This window comes from Phalaenopsis equestris, unplaced genomic scaffold, assembly GCF_001263595.1.
Source record: "Phalaenopsis equestris unplaced genomic scaffold, ASM126359v1 Scaffold000372, whole genome shotgun sequence".
In the NCBI taxonomy this organism is placed as follows: Eukaryota; Viridiplantae; Streptophyta; class Magnoliopsida; order Asparagales; family Orchidaceae; genus Phalaenopsis; species Phalaenopsis equestris.
Window position 1 is genome coordinate 825,681 of NW_018164814.1, and position 22,066 is coordinate 847,746.

Consider the following 22,066-nt stretch of genomic DNA (forward strand, 5'->3'; position numbering starts at 1 on the left):
GTAATTTAATTTGTTCTTTTCATTTTGGTGTCTATTTATTTCTTCTATGTTCTTATTGCTGGGTTCCCTTTTAGCTTGTTGTTTTTTATCATTGGATGCCCATGCCCTGTGTTAGGTTGGATTTATATATGATTGGTTGTCCTAGTAATAGAGTTCTTGATTTACTGGTTATGGCAACATTAGATGGAATATTAAAGCAACTTTTTAAATTTTTTTTGCCTTAAATATTTTCTCTTAATTTAGGGACGGTTTGGGATCATTTTTAATTTTAATTTTCTATTATTCTATTTATATTTTGATTTGAAATGAAATATGTTTGGTGTATTAAAATATAACGTGATTGTTTTTAAAAATCTAAAATAATTAAAAGTTATTTTGAGTTTTTTTAAAAAAAGATGATTTATTAAACAAATAATATGTAGAAAATATACTTAACAAACATGTTTTGCTTTTAAAAAGAGAGAGAGAGAGAGAAAATAGAAGCAAAAAATAATCCTAAATTGGCCCTTATTGTTTAATATTTTTGTGTTTCTCTTGGTTGGCATTTGATATTGATAAGAAGCAAGATAAATAAAGAGGGTTCCCATTTAGTAAGAACTTTGCTAACATTATATTTTTCTTTGCTTCCTTATTTTTGTAGGATCTATAATTGAGAGAGCTAAGTTGGTTTTGATCCATTGAATGAGACCCTAGACATCACTTCCTTGTGCCTGTTTTGGAAAAATCCTTTTGCCTTATACAACTTATGGTATTAACTCTTCATTTTATACTGAAGATATTAAAAATTTGAAAAAACAAGCCCTTTGTTAACATACCTTACTTTGTTCTATGCTTGTATGTACTTCATGGTCACGTTTTGTATTGGAACCCGGATTTGATTTTGGACACCTGAATACATATTATGTATGCTCAGAACTTTCTTGCCTTGTCTTCCATCATATTTAAATTTTCATGTACATTAATGAAATTATTTCATAAGCTATGATATTTTACATCCATATAAACTGTAAGAGAAATCAAAATTATATTATTGATACTTAAGATAAGTTTTGATACCTGCCCCATTACAAGATCACATATTTGCAAAAAATTGTTGCTGAAAGCATTTGAGGTAAAAGGAAATAGGAAAAAAACTACAAACGACAACCAAACAACAAATTTTATGACTTCATGTTATACTGTTTTTGTTATTAGATAGGTAGAAACCTTGCAGATCAAAATCAAACTACATTAACGGCAAAAACGGTTCGAACCAAGTGAGCGCCATCCGACCAAGTCAATGAACCAAAACAATATCCCTTGCCTGCGTTTTTTGCATCAAAAGTAACTTGGTATGAAGCTTTCATCCCTCTCCTCTCAAAGAAGAGCCTCTCAGGCCAGACCTTCACCTCAAGTCCATTGAGGGCTTCCAGCTGCACCACATATGTGCTGTTTGCCGGTCCAACATTGATCACACTCCTATGCACAGTCCTCACCCCACCATATCTTCTGTTGAGCATCGCTACAGAGATGGATGGATAATTGAGCTCTGAGATGAGGTCAGTCGATGGGTTTGGTGGACAATCAAACTTCTTAATGCCAAAAATTGATCTGATGACCTCGTTTTTGTATCCGTAGTAACAGAGGAAATACAAATAATCGTTTGTTCCCGTCTCAAAAACAAGCCCTGGGCTTAAAGCGCTCAACGGGCTAATTTCTCCTGCCCCCATATCATGATAGGTGGCATTTGCTCCTGAGCTAGTTGTTAAAGTCCTTCCGAGATTATTTGTCGTCTTTGCTGGCATGAGGACAAGTATGATTAGTATTGGTACGAGTTGGTTTCTCCCTTTGATTTTTGACATATAGTAACAATAAGCACTTGTGGTTTTTAAGCTTCAAATGTCTTGCTAATCAAAGGCTTGTAGGAGCCATAGTAATTGTAAAAAGTGGTTTACGGTGGGTTTGGGCCATCAAAAATGGTTGCAGACCATCATTTTAGGGGAAATATTTGTATTTCCAAGAGTAATCCAATGCCACTAATGACTTGCAAATCAATCAATGTAGATGTTGTTTGAACTTTGACGAATTTGGATGTAGATGGATGCAGTTCACAAGAAGAGACCACATCTGTGCTGCTTGTGGGGAGTGGGTGCCAAGGAATCAGTTAACTGGCTAAATGTGTCTTCTTGATTGTGTTTGAATGGTGACCTGAGGAGGGAGCATGTGTCTATTTTTTACAGTAAATTTATCAAATTTCAAGGATATTTGCTCTTTAATATAACCTCTAAATGCTTTGAGATCCAAGAATTTACATTGAACATTGTGCTTGATTAGATACTTTCTTTACAATCACATTACATTTTGTTTTTATTGAGAAATTCAAGCTTTTTGTTGAAGCCTTTGGATTTACCTTTTTTTTTTTTGATAATATGAGGAAAATGCTCATCCTTGCAATTATTGAATTTTTTCACAATATTGTTATATGCATTTTGTTTATGGAAGAATAAGGCTGAAATTAAAAGTAGCATTTTGAGATCATTTCATGAGCTCTATTTTCCTGCCATACTATCACTTATGAATCATGAAAATGTTGTTGCTTGCATTTGACTTGGCATCCGGGTGTCTCTATCCTTTGTTTTGTTTTTGAAAATATGATAAAAATTGGCACATTATTTTTTTGCACAAAGTTATCATTTATTTAGTTGATGCTTGCAAAGTAAAATGAACTTTGTGCTTGAGGAGGGGTTAGAATGGTAACTGCCATGGCTCATCCATAAACTAAAACCACTTGGCCTATTCATGAAAAGGCATATTTCGCATTTTAAGAGTTAGTAATAGTGATTTTTTTGTTGTGATATGAAATATGTAAATACTATAAACTAGAAGTTAAATTTTAGTCATTAGATATGTCAATCTGTTGAAATTTTTGGTATGTATGTAAATCTTTCTTAGGTTCATTGATTATTTATATCTAATTTACCAACGGAATTTATTTACCTGTGGTCATGAGAGCTGATCTAATCATAGAGGGGCTCCACCTTGGATGCACAGACCTAACAAAAGCTGCTGCACCTGCAACATGCGGGCAGGCCATGGAAGTACCTGATTTTATTGCAAAACTCGAAGGTTTCTTTCCCTGCGGTGTGGTTTCCCTGTTTTCTATTGGTATGGAGGCTGCCAAAATGCTAACTCCCGGAGCCATTACATCTGGCTGTTAACATGAACAACAATAATGGAATAAAGTGTCAAAATGGTCCCATGGCTCTTTGGAGGGAGCCTTTTAGTCTCATAAGTGTCAATTTAGTCCCCTGGACACTTTTAATGGGCGAAAATAGTCCTTTCTAGGGACAGGTTTGGCTCATATTAAAAGAGTATGAGGATTGTTTTGACACTTTTATAGACTAGGATTAAAATGGCCCATGTCAATAGTCAAAGGACTATTTTGACACTTTCCTCTGCAACAATGTCAATGGCAAAAGTACTTACAAAGAACTTAACTCAAAATTTGGAGCAAGTTTTAGTTCAAGTATTTTAACCTTCAAAATTGACTCGGTTAGCCCTCCTGGCCCTCGGGAGGAGAAGTAGGCAACAACAGGTGCTGGTGTAATCTGGTCCACATTGATCGTAGGAAGAATGATGGCAGCAGGAAACCTATGATTATATCTTACTATTGTCAAGTATAGGAGATTACTGAAATTTGTAAAGATCATCAAGTTTAAACTTTTTGTCGCTTTACTTGCTAGACTTCATGTACCGGAGGATCTGAGCTCCGGCCTTATTACCAATTTCTGAGAAGGCAAAGCTGCCGGAGTCGAAAGGGATCCCTTTCTCGTCCTCATCAATAAGGATTAGTCCTTTAGCTCCAGCATCTTCAGCAACCAATTTTTTCACTCGTCTTGTTAATGATGGATCACTATCTACACATATAATTATCTTCCCTGCTGTTTTTTTCATGTCCAGTGAACCAGGGTAGCAGTTACTGCGATTCGAAAACCATGGTGGAGAAATGAGAACTTCATGCAATTATGAATCCTTATAAACAAGGACCATTTTGTTCAGAATTAACTTAAGTTCAATGATATAACACTTGAATTTTGTGATGATTGGGAAACTTTAGTTGAAGATGGAAAAATATTGGAGAGATACCTTGCTTCTGATACCGGAGTAAACTCTCCCGCAGCATCGCCGCCGAAGATGAGAGGGTATGATTCTGATCGAGTGTGGTTTGAAAAATTTATGGCAACTCCCTGGGATGAATAACATGTAAGTTTACCAAAGAAAAGTTACTCTTTCCATTTAATTACATTGTGAGTACTATTATGATCATGCTAATGAAAAGATTTGCCAGTTATGCAAACGTTTTCAATTTCAACTTCGATTGAAAATAATCATGTCAATTGTGCTAAAAATTTTAAGCTCTGTAAGCACAGTTATTTCCGTTATTGATCCACGTGCTTTGCTCTCAGTTCACTGCATTTTACTAACTATGATCAAATTACTCAGAAAACCAAACAATATGATGTATCGTGCAATACCTCTAAAACTTCTGCATTGCCTAGAACAATGGTGGACTGAAAACTCCTATCAATGCTAGAAGCTGCAACAGTTAATATCCATGGAGCTGTATTCACCACAGTGAAGGGGTCCGGTCCATCATTGCCGCCAGAACAAACCACCATTATTCCTTTCTGGTTGGCATGGAAGGCTCCAATGGCTATGGGATCACTGAGAAAGTCTGACTGGAACACCGAGCTCATCCCGAGGGATATCGAGATTATGTCGACTCCATCACTAATGGCATCATCAATGGCCTTTAGTACAGACGAGCTGGCACAACCTCCAAGCGAGCAAGTCTTGTACACGGCGAGTCGACTCATTGGGGTGCCACCTTTCGCCATTCCTCTCGCTAACCCATAGTAGCTAGCATTGGCGACTGTGGAGCCAGCCGCGGTGGAGGCAGTGTGTGTACCATGACCTACTGTGTCTCTCGGAGATCCGGTAAAGGCGATGCTATGCGTATGGTTTCCGCTTCTTGATGAAAAAGGAATCGAGTCAAGCTGACCACTGTAATATCTTGCTCCAATCAACTTTCTATTATGCAAGTAAGATAGCAATAGCTTGTTAAATTTCATCCTTGTAAAATAACGGAAAATTATAGTTTTAGATCACTTTGAAGGCCACTGTTTGACTTATTTACCTGTTACAATTTGACCTTTTGAAGTCGAACCCTTCGATACAAGTTCCTTTCCACCTAGATGGAATTGAAGTCATTCCTTCATCATCAAAACTAGGTGACTCCGGCCAGATTCCTTCGAGTTATGAAATAAGATTAGTAACAATTTAAAGTCTTAGCCATTTGCTTTATGTAACATTGAACACAAGCTGGCATTTTTATGTAGAAATGGTAAATCAGAAAAGAGTAAGGGAGCCATACCTGTATCTATAATTCCAATTATTACATCATTGGTTGCTCTACGGTGCGCTCTTTCTGATCCCAGTCCAGATTCGGCCTCGAGAAAATCCCAAGAACGTGTTGTATGCAGTTGAAGATTTCGATCACGGAACACAGCTACCACTTCATCACGACCTGTTTTCCAGAGTGAAATTTTAATCTTTGCTCTAGAAAATGATTGTTTTGAATGATCATGTGATTGGTGTAAGAAGTGAAAAATGGTGACAATACTTGACAAAATATTGGCTTCCTGTTTTGTAAGCATTGCTGAGAATCCATTGATTGCATGGCTGTAACTTTGAATCAGGTTTATCCTTTCTTCATCCTCACTGGAAAAGGGCAGGAGTGTCAAAAAAAAGATAATCTATATAGGGTAATCTTTTTTAATATCAATTCCTTGAAATTGTAGAAGACAAATAGAAGTTTCTGCTAGAAAAATAATGCCTTGGAATGATGGATGATAGCAATCGTAGCTGTGCTGCTTTCATTTCTCTTGGATTTGCAGATCTTTCAGTTCCAGTGCTCCCCATGTAGACGATATATGCCTGCTTGTTCGATCGAAATGTGTGATAATTTGATGAAATAAGCAGGAGAAATCCATGGTATGATTGAATTCAATACTGTTTTGTTCAACTTGTGATCTCCCTACCTTTGGGATCTCCGATGTGGCACGAACAAGAAGAGAGGCTATGATTAGGAAGCTGAATTGAAGAAGGTGCTCTCTCATGGATGATAACTGTTTATTATCCATTATTGATGTAGATTAACCTAGTTTAGATGGTAGAAGTTGGCACTGCTTGAGGGGACATTTGTAGGCTGTCTCCTGGATCTTTTTATTTAGATCAAAATTCAAAAGAATTGGCCTTTCAGAGTGTCATCAACTTTTGGTGTTTCAAGCTTGTCTTTTACATTATGAACAGTAAATAGAGGAATTGAAGAAGGTGCCACAGAGCTTTTGTGTCTTTATTCGAGATATAGAATAAAAATTCTTATAGGTTTTTGTTTTTGTTGGATTCAGGAATTAATCTATCCAAATCTAGCCCTTTTGTTGGATAGTATTGTGAGTAAGATTTTAGAATGGTGATTTCCTCTCTTCCTCTTCCTTTCCATCATCACTTAAGAGGACAATACATTAATGAGATAGAAACTATAGTGTTGGAGTTTGTGACACGAATTATATTAGGTTCGGATCGAAGAAACCGTATTGTGACATGTGAGACAACAATAGATTGTGACCCAATCCCTTTGCTACCACCATATATCCCCACGGGGGTACGGGATGTGGTAAGCCTCGTGGTACAAACCTTTTTGTGTGTAGGAAAGGTTTTATTAAAGCTTTGTACATGCCTATATAAACAATATTTTTTTCTGCTAGTGTCTGTGGCATTTTATGAGAGCTGCTATTCTCCACTGTGACTTCCTTCTCTTGATTTTTCATGCAGTTCTCTGTGTTTATTGATTTGTGTATACGGTTTATCTCTTTATTATTATACTTACGAATAGATTAAATCAATTAATCAATAGTAACCATCTTATTGAGAGGAATCAATTAATTGATCAGTATTCTTAATTGACAAACAAATCCCTTGCAAATATACTATTTACATTGCAGTCTAATGGATATTCTTTAGTCTTGTTTGCTTAGTAGTTCCTCTTGGCATAATTGCATGTGCTCTTTCTAATGTAATTTATTCTCGTAATCCCTCTCTCTCTCTCTCTCTATTTTATTTCATTCATTTAATATTGTTTCTCCTTCTCAAAAGATGTTCACTTCATGGAACTTTCTTTGAGAAAGATGAGCATAGATGCTGAAACTCATGATCCAAGACATGATCAAAGTAAAAGGTATCCTGGGACTTTGCAAGGTGTCAACAATACTATTGAGTAACATATACTTTATTAATTCGAGCCAAAATAAGTCAGATATGATCGAACAAAAGTTCGTACATGCTTAGCTCATTTATAAACCGAGCTTAAATTTTTTTTTAGCATTTTTCTTGCGTTTATTGTAAAGCATTCCAAACACACTATATTTCAATTACGTTGATTTACTTTTACTCTGCATTCTCTTTTCAGCAAATCAAACCGCTCCTAAATTTATTCGAGAAGTTAACTATTATTTTTATTTATTTTTATTAAATGGAATGTTTCTTATATAAACTTTATACCTTGCTTGGTCACAAAGGTCAGGAGGATGGCATCTCTCACTTAGCTTTCTTTGTGGGGTTGTTGCATGTGATGCAGATGAAATCTGAACTTGGAAGCAAAGAATATCTGCAGCACAAAAACACAAAGGTATCTTAGCTGATCAATTCAATTCATGGATTGTGGTGAAGTCGGTAATATTTTATCAGTAAATGGTTGTCAGAGTTGGTTGCTCATGATATGGACTGATGTTTGCAGCTGCAATTAATCAACGAAATGAGCAGAATTCTTTCTTTTTCAGATGAATTTGTTATTGAAAAAATGTCAATGCATTGATTGGTTTCTAGAAGTGCAAGTGGTATTAAATTGAGAGAAAATGGATGTCATTATGGTATTAAATAGTTAATGGGTTTAAATTTCTCGTGAAGAGTTTAAATAGTATATTCAAGCAATTAAACGCTTCCAAATATGAGAACTTCTATATTAAATTTTTATGGGGCGTTTAAATAAACACTCTCAATTTCTCAGGATTTACGGATTTAACACTTAAACTTTGCTTTTTTACATTTATACAATTGTATATATGGAAAAAAATTAAAGTTTAGGTGTTGGATATGTAAATACATAGGAATTGAGTGGTATATATGGAAATCTTTCTTTTTATAGTTGATACGTCATCCACAAATTTTCTTCTTCATTTGGCATGAATCCTGAGATATAGCATGGATTCGAGGCAAAATTTTCTAGCAAGAAGCGTTCAAACTTTGATTCAAAGTCAGTCAAAAGTTCGATTCTAGCAAACTTGCAGTCATAGACCGGCTCGACGAGATGAACCTAACGGTAGGAAAACCTAAGTTGAATTAAGCCCATAAAAAACAATTTAACTACTTATGGAAGCTTTTCAAACTTAATTTGAAGATTAAATGGTTTTTGAATATGAGATACTTATAGTCAAATTGAGCGTCTCTGTGAGACGAATAAAACGAGCCCAAATCGCTCCATTCGAGCATCGTTAAGGTAGTACAATGTCTATCAAACACCGTATAATCAAGGGGATCACTTCGAGTCGTTCGATCAAGAGTATTTTGAATTCCTACCTTATTTGCAATTTGAGCTCTATAAACAGAGCCCCAAGCCCCTCTTGAAGGGGGACATAGACCTTGCTACAAAAGCAAATCTAGATCTTATAGAAAGGGGAGTTGTTGCTCTGCATCCTACATCGCAGATCTGACTATCATCGCCCACCATCGACCTCCTTCACCTGCAGCCGCCAACCGCGGTTGCCATTGTCAGCCTCTCGCTCCAGCAATCACAAGTCAACACCGCCCGCCAACTCTTGTTGCCACGACCTTCGATGGTTGCAACAGCCACCACCTTCATCCAACTCTGATCATAGTCGGTCATCGCCGTTGTCGCCTACCCACTTTTGTTGTTGTCGCTTCTGACCAACTCAAACGCTAGTTTAAACCAGCTCCAGTCACCCCCGCTAGCCATCGTCGATCATCATCAACGGTCACTTGCTCATTGCAGCTCATTCCCTTGTGAATTCACAACGTGCACTGCGAGATCTCGGCATACATTGCAAAGTAATGACACACTCCACTTACAGTGGGACAATATCTTGCGAAGACGACATAACAATACACCCCAAAGTTGGTGACTTTCTCCAGACTCTCAAAGCTCCCTTCGTGTAGCACCCGACTCGGCCCCCGCGACCTACGAAATTCGTCACAGCTCGCCACTACATCATATATGACCAACTGCAGCCTATGTGGTTCATTGCTTGCACAACTCTTGACTCCAACCCTCACGGCTTACAAACATCTTCACAGCTCGCCGCTACGACTTATGTGACGAACTACAACCAACGTAATTCCCAGCTCGTGCAGTTTTCAACTCCGACCCCCATGGCTTACAAATTTCATCACAGCTCGCCACTACAGTTTATGCGGTTCATGGCTCTTGCAACTCTTGACTCCAGTCTCTACGGCCAACGAATGTCATCACAACTCTCCTCTTTGACCTATGTGATTCACAGTTCTTGCAGCTCACAACTTCGGGCTTTGTGGCTTTCAGACATCATCACATCTTATTGTTATGGCTTACTTAGTCAATTATGACCTACGTGGTTCAAAGATCATGTATCTCTCGACTACGGCCTCTACGACCTACGAACGACATCACAACTCACCTCTACAACCTACGTAACCAACTACGACCTACATAGTTGACAGCTCGTGCAACTTCCAACTCCAGTTTTTGCGGCTTACGAACGTCGTCGCCACTCACCACTATGGCCCATATGACCAACTACAACCTACGTGACTCACAACTTCTATAACTTTCTACTACGGCTTTTATGGCCCACCAACGCTTCTGAAGCCACAATTTGCAGTCCACATGACCAACTATTACCATGACTTTCAACTATTGTCTATATAACAAACTGGCGCTACAACCACGATCTATAACATGTACGACGAGCTGCCTTCATAGCAATCAACTATGACCCTTGCAACATACTATCATCGAGAACTATATTGATTACAGACAGACTACAACTATTATCGATGAACCACTGTTGTATATTTACAATGATCATCTCTGTAGCTCTATCTTCTCTAACTCAAGTGGACTTTTCTACTCAAAATTATATGGTGGATCATTTCATCTAGGCTAGGCCTCGTGATTTTTTCCCTTTCCAAAGTTTTTCACATAAAATCTTTTGGCATCGCTTTTGATTGCTTACTTCTATTTGAATGTGTGTTGGATTTTCATGCAATGTTAAAAAAACAATTCATCACTGTAATGTCGCAAATTTTCTAGCATGCATCAATAATTATGTATATTATAGAAAATTTGTTGCTGTAATTAAAATTTGAGGTAAATTGATTCATTGTCTCTCATTGAAAAATTATATTCCTCCACTATTTACATTATAGCGTAAATATAAACAATCGTTTTGCTTTTCAATTGGCATTTATTTAATTCCATGTTTATAAAATCATTTTTTATTATTGTTGATTTCAGTCACCCGAAATTTTCCAAATATTTTTGCTTTGGTAGTACTCTAATAAATTATATAAAAAAATATATAATTGTTGAATTCTTTTGGGATGTTAGGTCCGGTATTATTCGTGAGTTCACACAATCTGAGAAAACTTGTATAAGAACGTTGAAGGAAGAGGATGGACGTGCTCTCTACGCCTAAACTATATGTTCTTATAATGATCATTCTTCGGAAGAGTGGAGAAGATGATTTAATGAGCAAGAAAGAATGAGAGAAGAAACAAAAGAGAACGTGAGAGAGTTACCACGTGATATCCCTCGAACAAGCTAAAACAAGAGAGAAAATAAAAAAAAAGAGAGATGATCTCTATTTATATATGTTTCAAAAATATTAAAATATGAGACATGGTATCAAAAATCTGTTCACCATATCTCGATAAAAAGTTTACAACATGGATGTCAGGTAGCTCATAAATGATGATACGATATATGTCAAATATTGCTGTCGGTTGTGACTTTTGCATTTTGTCAATTATGTTGGTTACATTATTGTTGAAGCAAGCTCAACAGATTAAATATGATTGATCAGTCTGCTAGGTGAGTCCAGCAAGTCCGTCTACCATGCCAGCAAGGTAGACCAATCCTCCAACCAGCACAAGACAGATGACATATCGACGAGTGGGGCCTCAACATATTATTCTTGTGACGGTTTTCTCTTTTGACTAGTTGACAATAATATAAATTTTAATTAATTAATTATATTATTGCGCTTATTTTAAAACAGATTTAACTTATCTGAGACTCATTCCATTCAACCTTTTTATCAGAAAAATGCTGAACCAATATTTTTCTCAACGACTTCGTATACTGAGAGCTTGGAGTGCAAACCAGTTGAATCTTAGACTAATAAATCATTATTTTAAACGTGAGTTTGACTAATTAATCATTTTTTTACCACAAACAGCTTAAAAGTTAAATAATTTGCTATTAAAAGATAAGATGATTTGGATTTAAATAATTGTTGCATTAAAATGATTAAGAAAATTAGAAATTAGAAGAGAAATAGTGGGAATAAGAAGGAAAAATTTAAAGAAATAGGCCAAGATTCTGAGACATATATCTTAATGGCACAGGCAGAGCTATAATGCTCCTGGTGGCTTAATGATGCTACCATGTTTTCTATAATGCTCCAACTGGTTTGTGGAACTTGTGGATATCGAACTAGCCATGGGTAGGACTTGAGTTGGCTATGAGGCCGGTATCAGGTCTAGCTTTTAGGCGAGTTGATACGTAGCTTCAGTGTTATGAGCTAGCGTGGGCCCGAAGCAAATTATCGACGAGATGGTGTGTGGGTGGGCCTTAATTGAGCTAACTCACAGACTAGATTTGCGGGCTAGTAGATATGACTTAACTTATCCCAAACTGATATGTGAACTAACCGTGGGTTAGCGGGTTTGATTTGATATATGGACAGGATATCAATAACCAAGAATGCGAGTATAAACTTTGATGTCGACATTGGACATTAGTGTTAGTGGCATCATCAACGTCCTAGTTGATGATGACATCATGCCCTGATTTTGTTGAAAAGGCAGAAAAACTTATTAGTGTCGGCCACTGCTAGTGCCGATGGCAAATGGCGACTTTGACAACATTGAAGGACATCGATGTGTTTCAATAGATGTCAATTCAACCATCAAAAGTGTGCATAGCTGTTATGGAGGAAAACAAATATCAACAACTTTAATTTACAATGGTACACAACAATTTTGTTGGCATCAATGATCATTTACATTAGCATTGTTGTATATATTAATTTAATTAGTAATTGAATGCACATCGACCTAATTGTTGATGATATGGATCTGCATTATTGGCAATAACGTACATTGTCATTGTAGTAAATGGCTTGTATTTATTTTATTGGCAATGATATGCATCGATATACATCTACCTTATTGGTGACTGTGGGCAATGATCATGACATCGTTTATCAACTTTGCTGGTGATAGTAGCTGTTAATATTATTTGCAATGATTGATTTTAATGTCCGCTTAACAATGCAGATCATCCTTACGTATGATGATAGACATAAACGTGACGGTAAAACATGTGCAATGACTTAGTTCAGTGTCGATTACAAGCATTGATGTTGACAAATGGTTGTATTTTATGTGAATTTAAGTATAGTTATGAAGGTATGTGCAGTTATATGATTATTTATTTGTCCATAATAAGAGAAAATATTAAAAAAAAAAAATTAAGGTGTGAGAAGTGAACAAAATATGAAATATTTTAAAATAAAATCTAAATTTTATTTATTTTTATATTTATTTGTCTTTGAAATCATGTTAAAAAATAGTCATACAATTATTTTTAAAATACAGCGACTGATAATGTTTGAGTTAGCTTTTACACGTATTTCATAATATGATATGTGAATTTTTTGGGAGCTTATTTTTCTTTTTGTGATATTTTGTTGGCGCTCAGCTTATTCCTTTTTGTGGGCTGATCTTAGATATGTGTGTTACAATAGATTTTTTATTTTTTACAATCATAATAGTGTTCATATTTTGTAAGGAGAGATTTAACTATAATTAGAGCATATATTATATTTTGTTATATAGTTAAGTGATGTGATGAGAAAAAAAATATTTTTATTTATTATTTATTTGATGATATAAGAATAACTATATAGGTCTCTCTCTCTCTCTCTCTATTGACATAGTTGTAATTGTTGAATAAAAAAATTCTTTCAAAGTAAATATTAGGTAAATTCACCAAGTCTGTACATGCGTAGTTGAATCAATATTGTCAGACCATCATCATCTGATTGCCATAGCTGCCACCACCATCAGATTATTGTAGTTGCCATCAGACCATTATTGGCCAATTGCTATTGCAGTTACCAAACCTCCTGAGTCGAACTACCATTGACCAGTTGCAACTACCTCTTGATCTTTATTGTCTAGTTGCCACCGTCACTTAACATCATCGTCGAACCGCTACTAAATAATCATAGCTATTGTCACTGGACCATCTTCACTGAGTCATCCCCACAATCTAATCATCGTTGTCTGATCACCATCATTAGACCATCGTTGTTTAGCTACCATTTTTATTGTCAGACAACTGTCACCCAACAATCATTGTTGTCATTGGATCCATTACGTGGTTGCATCCACTACCGAACCATCGTTCCCCGATCGGAGACGTTGTCATTAGATCACATTCGATGATGTTGCCATCAGATCTCCAACATTCAAACCAGATTAATCGGTTCTCTATTATCAATTCTCAAATATGTTGTATCTCTTCTCTTGCAAACTTCAATCTAACAACCCTAACTCTTATAGAATTGTCTTCTTCTACTTAAAGGACAGACAAAGTTTTATAAAAGATATCTACAAAGTAAAATCATTTTGCCAGTGCCAGGCTTCGGGTTCTCCATATAAAAATCTCATGTGATTTTTTATGTTTTTTATTTCACTCTTTCTATATTAGATTTTTGTGCAAAGCTAAGATAAATGCTCGTACTCTATGACTGACAATAGTTTTGTACTTCTCAAAAGGATTATCCTTGCTAGCCTTGATCGGTGCATTAGAATTGAAATCCATCTATTACAATTTGATAACACATTTGAGTTGCCTCTAATTCCATGATAAAAAAACCATAGTTTGCCACCTTAATTTTGCTTTAAACTATGCTCATAACATTATAACATATCCTTCAGAAGAACTTTTAAACACGCTAAAAAATTTATATAAAAAAGTTATTGAACTAGCTTTGAGATTGATAAAACTTATAATCAATTGGTTAAAATCCATGTTACACACATCACTTAATAAATACAAAAATGTAGACTTTATTACAAATCGACGGTCACATTCAACTTTTTGATTTAAAAATCCCACTTTTAATTCATCCGCTCGGTTGGTCATGGCGTTCCAAACTTGCGCGCTGGGGAATTGACCTAGTCTCCAGTATTTTACATCTTCGCTGGGCCAGGGATTGATCCCGGTGCCCTAAATTTCTCGCCGTCTCTTATCTGAAGGTCGCCGTGGTGGTGGATTCAGCATCCAGCCTTTTGACTGATTTCCGCAGTCAAAAAAGAGGGCTCCCTCCCATTTCAGCCGTTCATAATTTCCTTCTTCTTTTATACTTGTTTGGGGTTGATGGGTTCCTCTGCAACAGAGCGGTGGCGCCGCCGATGGGAAACTGCGCCGGTAAATCGGCCAAATGCGCCAACTCTTCTTCACCCTTTACTTCGAGTAAGTTTTTTTTTTCAATTTTTTTCTCTGTTATATGTTGGAAATGGATTAAAGGTGTGATTTTGTTGAATGCTTTAGTAGGATTCGAGATTCGGTTACTTTTTAGGACTTGGTTTTGCTTTTCTTTCTTTTTGAGTTTGAAGGAATCTTTCTTATCTTTGCTTCCGCCTTTATTCTTATCGTTCTATGGTTTTATGTTTCAAAACTCAAAACTTTCTAGATTTGCTAGAAGATTAGCTGCTCTCAACAGAGCTGTTTAAATAAGTTGAATGAAAGTCAATTGTTGTAGATTATGGTGAAAGCTACTTGGGAGACCTTCTATCCATATAATTGCCTCTTTCAGCTTATTGTTCAGCTAAATTAAGGGATTTTTATTCAGAATATGGTCTGAAACATTGGTAGGATGGATTGATTTCTTATTGCTGATTTGTGATCTATTGAGTTGTATCAAGTTACATGTGTAAAGTTCTTTATTTGGAAGGTTTTGGAGGATGAGGAAGATAGGCATGTGGTATAAATTGTATAATTTTAGGTTGATATGCATTGCCATCTTTAAGGGGCTGTTTGTCTGCAAGTAGGATTTAGTAAATTCATAAATCAACCGAACTCCAGGATTCAATAAATCCGGGATTTAGGCTGAATCTAAGTCAAAATTGGATTTAGTAAATCTGTGAATCCTTAGATCTCCCAAATCTTGCCTTTTGGTTGGATTTAATAAATTCGGTGATAAGTCCTTTAAAATTCTCTCATACACCAGATATAAAAAAAGGGAAATAAAAATGTACAATTCAGATTTTCATTCTTTTCTGATCTTTTGTTATATAAAACATATAAAAGGAAACTACTTTATGATGGTGCTCCCTACTTTATATTTAAATAGAAAATTGTGAAACAGTGTTTGCTTTTTAATCCTAACACTAGTTAAATCTTCCATAAATTCAAATATGTGAAATTCGGTGTTCTCTAAAATGCATCATATCAATCAAACTATAATAGACTGCTTTGTTCATGAACCAAACTAGTCCTTGAACAACTGTGCTAGAAGTAACTTTTGATGGTTGCAAGTTGTAATTTTGAGAAACTTCGGTAACCAAAATGTTTTGAAATATTAATATCTTTTCCTTTGCCTCATAGAATATTATAGGCATAAAACCTTGTTTTTGCACATCTGCATTTGTTTGTCCCATTTCAGTTGTGAGAAAATCTGTAATATTTTCGCCTTATTCTTTCCAGGAATTAATTATACCTAATTCCAAATAAAAATTGTCATTTTTTTTCCAGAAAATTCACTGCAATGCAGTAATACTTCCAGCTCAACGGCTTCAACCAAAACAACCACAAATACCATGCCTAGCTCTTTTCCATCGTTCAAAAGTGATAAATCATCACCTTCAGCGAGCCTAAAGTCGTTCTCCTTGAATGAACTGAAAGCCGCAACTAAGAACTTTCGTTCAGATTCTTATCTTGGCGAAGGAGGATTTGGAATAGTTTTTAAAGGTTGGATTGATGAAAACTCATTCGCTCCCACAAAACCTGGAGTTGGCATTGTTGTCGCTATCAAGAAACTTAAACGGGAAAGCTTTCAAGGCCACAAAGAATGGCTTGTATGTTTCCAAATGTGCATCTTTTTGTCATAATTGGGCTTTTGTTTTCACCTTTTTTACATTATTAAGGTATAAATTTCCTCAATTGTTGAACTTACAGGCAGAAGTGACATATCTTGGCCAGCTTCGTCATAAAAATCTGGTGAAGCTCATTGGTTACTGCTCAGAGTCTGACAATAAACTTCTTGTCTATGAATACATGCAGAGAGGGAGCTTGGAGAACCACCTCTTTAAAAGTTTGATTCTTTCTCCATCTCTCTTTCAGTAATTACATTTTTGTTTTTTAATTTGGTAGCATAAAAATATGCTTTTATTACATCCCTGTCAAGGTTGTCTCTTATCAATTGAAATTTTGTTGGGAAATTTACATACATAACACACAATTCTTATGTACTTACATATATGACAACTAAAATTTGATATTTACACTCATAACACTTTGATGCTATAAACTGATGCATGAAAAAGGCATAATTCACTTTTAAAAAGTTAATAATAGTGGTATTTTCTATGTGATCTTAAATATTTGAGTGTTGTGCATGTAAATATGAAAGTTTAGATATTAGATATGTAAGTGTATAAGAATTGTGCGATATGTTGTCAACGCCCCTTTTTTTGCACATTTCTATTGTAATTTTTGCACATTTCTATGGTAATTTTTACTGTACAAGCAGCCATGGGTTTATGCATTCTAGACTATTTGAAGGAGTTATTCTGAACTACTACTGCTTTGAATTCTGTTTCACAACAAAACCTCAGATTAATGCTTCATGTGCTCCTTATTGTCTCATTAAATTAAATAAAAAAATATTCAAAGTTTTCTAATTGAGTAAGATCATTTGTAAGCATAGTTCAGTTTATTGATTTGCTTTCTTGATTTTTTTTTCTTTCTTGCAGGAGGGGCTCAGCAGATATCATGGGTGATGCGGGTTAACATTGCAATTGATGTTGCTCATGGATTATCTTTTCTGCATGGCTTGGAGACACAAGTGATATATCGAGATTTGAAGGCATCGAATATTCTACTCGACTCGGTATGTTTATTATGTTGCCATAATTATTACTAGTTGGATTCTTTTTCCCGAGTTTATAGTCCCTTACAAGCGAGTTGTTTGCAGGATTTCAATGCTAAACTCGCGGATTTTGGCTTAGCGAGGAATGGTCCTACTGGAGACAAGACTCATGTTTCAACTAGGGTGGTGGGAACCAGAGGTTATGCTGCGCCCGAATATGTCGCCACAGGTTAAATCAAACTCTCAATCACTTTATCATTCAAGGTTACAACGAACTCTAAATCAAACATAGATGACCAAAAAGAATAGACATAGAAAAGAAATCAACATATAAAAACATAGAAAGTTTGTAATATTTGTTTGTGTTCCGCTCGTATGAATTTTTTTGTTCAAAATGCTCATAAATAACATGTCCGAAATAGGCTTGATTCGATTTAGTTTGCATTCGGCTTGAAATTAGCTCAAATGATTTAATAATTAAAAAAATTAATTTTTTTTAAGTAAAGCATAAAAAATAAGGTAATAATGTTATAAATTAATTATTTAGTTGATTTGAGCTAAAACAAGTCAAATATAATCGAACTAAGTTTGTTCATGTTTTGTCATTTTTAAATTAAGTTCAAAAAATTATTTTACGTTCGGTTGGCGTGATTAACGAATCAATTGACTACAAGCTACTCAGTGTACTCAACATGAGTTGTACGCGAATGATGAGCTTTTTGGACAAGCCTAGCTACCGCTATAGATTCCACCATAGTTATTTGTCGATAATTGATAGAAAAAGGCTCTTTCCTCTTTATTAAAAAGATTAGACTGGTGAGAATGCAATAAAATTTTTAGAAAAATTTTTAGAACGCCCCTTAACGATGCGTCGCCTGCGACTGTATGTATAACACATTTTTTTTCATACTGCAAAAATGAACCTCCATAGCTTAACCTTGAATGCATTTTGTCATAAAAGTGACTTATGTATTGAAAATGATTATTTTTTGAATTATAAAAGTGTTTTTCATTTGGAAGCCGGCCATTTTCAACAGCTCAAGCTTTTTCTTCAACGGAAATTAAAGCTGTGATATCATCCTTAATTATCTGCTTCTTTATTGAGCAATAAAGTCAATCATTTCATTAGCATGGTCGCCACAATTGTTTGGCTTTTGACTAATCAAATTTTTGCTTGCCATTATAGAACTTTCTAATTCATGCATTTAAAATCAATAGCATCTTTTTCTTATGGATGAGCGTTGACATAAAAACTTCAATCAACAGCGTTGTGCATCAAACGTAAAAGCATTTAGGATCCGTTTGGTTAAGCTTTTTTTTTTTTTTTATCATTATTGTGATTTTAGAATGTTGCCATGAAGCAGGTGCCAGCTGATTTGCATTTAGTGGAAATTTATTTACAAAGAAAATTTGCCTTTAGAATGAAGGGCCCGTTTGGTAAAGATGATTGTAATGTTATTGTGGAGGAAATAATTATCTATATTGTGACATATAACCTTTATTAAAATACAGCTGCTCTTCATTGAAATTTCTGAAAAGCAGGAGCTGTTGGAAAAGTAAAACAGTGAGAAAACTACCCCAAGCATATCTAAAATTATATAAAGGATAATTTACATATCTAACCCTTAAACTTCAATTTTACATAAGAATTGGCTGGTATGCATGTAAATGCCACCTTTTATAAATACTTCTTTAGTAGCTTTCTTGGCAGATCCTCCATTTACCTGAGACAACTTTTTGACTGTATTGCTGTCGCAAAAACCAGTAAAAATCAGTCTTCATTTGACAAAAATCCGTTTTTTATAATCATAATAGAATTATAACTGAAAATTTTTTTTAATTTTTAACAGCTAAAACATAACAGCGTAAGTGTAACGGTGAACTTTCTTCTATGGCAGGTCACCTATCTGTAAAGAGTGATGTATACAGCTTCGGAGTCGTGTTGTTAGAACTGCTTTCCGGAAGGCGAGCTCTGGACGATGAGCGAGGATCCGCCGAAGACACCCTCGTCGAGTGGGCGAAACCCTTTCTCGACGACAAGAGGAGAATGCTGCGGATCATGGACACGAGGCTCGAAGGTCGTTATTCGAAGAAAGGAGCTCAGACGATAGCCGCACTTGCCTTGCAATGCCTGGATGATGATCCGAGAAATCGGCCGAACATGAACGAGGTTCTTCCCGCGCTCGAGGAGCTTCGAATACCGTCGAAGGAACCAACCAAAAACCAAATTTTTTCAAGAGAAGGAAGATAGTGTGGGACTCATAACTTGTTGAAGCTCTCTGCAACTTCTCTGGGCTGTATGATTGTACAGAAACATGGAGGAAATTGATTGAGTTGGGGAAAAAAAAAATGTCATTTTGCTATATTTTACTTTTGTGGAAATGATGGTTTAATGGAGTAATGGTTTTTGTACAGAAATTTTGAACTCTAGAGATGATCTTTTTATGTTTATTTTTGAATTTTTCTTTTTAATTATTTTTAGAATAAGAAATTGCAGCTTTTCTTGCTTGTTTTTTCAGTTGTTAACATGGAATTGTTTTTGTAAAAACCAAAATATTATGAAGTTTAGTGAAATATGTTTGAGAAAGTGTTGCTTATTGGGATAAATTGGGGGTGGATCTAAATTCAAAATGCATCATTTAAATGAATTGTTGATATATTCAAAATGAGCTATTTTCTAATTATAATAATATATTTGCAAACATAAAGTTTTAGGGGTGAGATATGTGAATACCTCTCTAAATGTCCCATTCAAAGTTGTAGATTTTTAATTTTGATTCTAATTTGAGTTAAATTTGAGACTTAATAATATTTAATTTTGAGTGTAAAGTCTATTAAATATATAACATATTTTAATCAATGATTATAATTATTAGTTATATTAAATTGCTTAAAATATATGTTTAATTGTGCAATATAAAATATATTTAATATTACATATTATTTAGAATGGTTGTAATTTTCAGATAATTATGATACTAAAAATTGAATATTACAGATCTATCCATTTTCAAAATGCTTGGTCAAATATCAAAACTCACGACAAAGTCCATTTTATGCGGGCAAGGCAACGGCCAACTGAATCACGATGTTATGGACAAGATTTTGATGTATTGAATGAATATTGAATTTGAAGAATCAAAGTTGAGTGAAATGGTGTATTAAATACTACATTAATGTTATAATAATATAATACTAATATTTTTATTAATGCAATATGTGAAATTTTAATATATAAGGTTTGGCTCTTAAATAGGTCAAGTATAATTCTAAATTAAAATATGAAGCAATGATATTTTATTTATGCGCATCAAAAAGATGTTGTTTGTTGATCTCACGGGGATGCATCGATTCAAAATGAAGTAACATGATGAAGGAAGATCTCCTGCGAAGATATTATGGGATCCATCGAGATAAGTGTAGTTTGAGAAATTAATTTAAAGGAAAATATGTAATTCAATAAGAAAAATAAATATAATTTTTTAAAAAAATTAAAAAATTAGGCTTAATTTACTAAAATTGACTATGGATAGAAGATGCAAATATATAATCTATACTTATATTTACTTAATAGGATTTATTTATTTTTAGTATTATTGATATTTATAATTGTTGTGAGATATGTACTTCCTGACATAGAAATGAGGCGCAAAGAACACAAGCAAACACAGATCGTTTGCGTGGTTCGATCCAACTGAATCTACGTCTACGGGAGGGAATCAATCAAATAGTTCACTAAGACAAAAGAAATGGAGAATACATAGCTTGTACATAGAGATAAGCCTTCATCTTTCTTCTATGGCCTCTCTCTCAAGCGATACCTTGATACAAGGCCTCAAGATGCTCTCATCCTCTCTAGTTCTGTAGCTATTATCTCCTCCTTTGTGGTAGCTTAACATCTCTTCCTTTGCACTTCTAAGACTCACACCTTCTCTATTATCTAATTCTATTAACGCTTACCAATGAGCCTTACTAATTATTTCATTTTATTATTAAGTAAATGCTTCATCACCTTAAAGATAACATACTTTTAAATTTTTAAGAAAATAATACTTGCATTATCTTATTAAAATGAAGATGTCATCATATTTATTATTGGTGTACAATCATCATCATTTGTTGGGTGCCATAATTTTTTTTTGGGGGAAGTTAAGCTTTAATGGAAACTATATTAGAAATTGGTGATTAGCGGTCATGGTGTGCTTTGAACTTGGATCTCCTAACTATAGAGAAAGTATATGCCAACTCTTTCACAAGACTTACGGATAAAAATATACTAATTGTTTGAAATCCGCAGCATACAAAAATCTATCTTAAGCAGACCCTATGTTGGAAATTGAGATATCATAATCCCACATTCTCTAGTTAGAAAAAAAAAAGATGAATTATTGTAATTTTCAAAAGTACATTAAATTATTTAAATTGGCTCAAACTCATAATTATTTTATTTTACTTATTTACAAATATAATTTTTTTATTGCATTTAGCCATAAGAATATGCCAACCTTTACAAACCAACAACAAGACCAAATGCCAAAAAGAGTGATTAATGCTCAGCATCAAATTATTCCATAAACGAAAAAAATAGACAT

At 34.8% G+C, this 22,066-nt stretch overlaps 2 protein-coding genes across 3 annotated transcripts; one reads left to right on the forward strand and one right to left on the reverse strand.

The window, feature by feature from the left end:
- Positions 1–1,062: 1,062 nt before the first annotated feature.
- LOC110026493 (CO(2)-response secreted protease-like) lies at positions 1,063–6,343 on the reverse strand. 2 transcript variants are annotated; one of them, XM_020727446.1, is made up of 11 exons: positions 6,081–6,343; positions 5,876–5,976; positions 5,663–5,760; positions 5,414–5,566; positions 5,177–5,288; positions 4,515–5,070; positions 4,126–4,226; positions 3,716–3,958; positions 3,516–3,630; positions 2,977–3,190; positions 1,063–1,777 (listed from the first exon to the last, which is right to left on the reverse strand). In XM_020727446.1, exons 1-11 carry the CDS (start codon positions 6,180–6,182, stop codon positions 1,221–1,223), a joined length of 2,352 nt encoding a protein of 783 aa, XP_020583105.1. In that variant the 5' UTR covers positions 6,183–6,343; the 3' UTR covers positions 1,063–1,220. The 2 variants fall into 2 exon arrangements, with proteins under 2 accessions (XP_020583105.1, XP_020583106.1); XM_020727447.1 differs by having other exon boundaries at positions 1,705–2,187.
- An 8,164-nt stretch (positions 6,344–14,507) lies between these two features.
- On the forward strand, positions 14,508–19,904 carry LOC110026453 (probable serine/threonine-protein kinase PBL3). Its single transcript, XM_020727393.1, has 6 exons — positions 14,508–14,857; positions 16,139–16,461; positions 16,562–16,697; positions 17,359–17,495; positions 17,580–17,703; positions 19,373–19,904. Exons 1-6 carry the CDS (start codon positions 14,797–14,799, stop codon positions 19,723–19,725), a joined length of 1,134 nt encoding a protein of 377 aa, XP_020583052.1. The 5' UTR covers positions 14,508–14,796; the 3' UTR covers positions 19,726–19,904.
- The last annotated feature ends 2,162 nt before the right edge of the window (positions 19,905–22,066 follow it).

Coding starts and splice junctions, on each gene's coding strand:
- LOC110026493 (XM_020727446.1), bottom strand. CDS start 6,182: ATGGATAATAAACAGTTATCATCCATGAGAGAGCACCTTCTTCAATTC. Junction 5,977..6,080: donor CCACATCGGAGATCCCAAAG/GTAGGGAGATCA, acceptor TCGAACAAGCAG/GCATATATCGTCTACATGGG. Junction 4,227..4,514: donor GCAATGCAGAAGTTTTAGAG/GTATTGCACGAT, acceptor TATTCATCCCAG/GGAGTTGCCATAAATTTTTC.
- LOC110026453 (XM_020727393.1), top strand. CDS start 14,797: ATGGGAAACTGCGCCGGTAAATCGGCCAAATGCGCCAACTCTTCTTCA. Junction 16,698..17,358: donor GGAGAACCACCTCTTTAAAA/GTTTGATTCTTT, acceptor TCTTTCTTGCAG/GAGGGGCTCAGCAGATATCA. Junction 17,496..17,579: donor CGAATATTCTACTCGACTCG/GTATGTTTATTA, acceptor AGTTGTTTGCAG/GATTTCAATGCTAAACTCGC.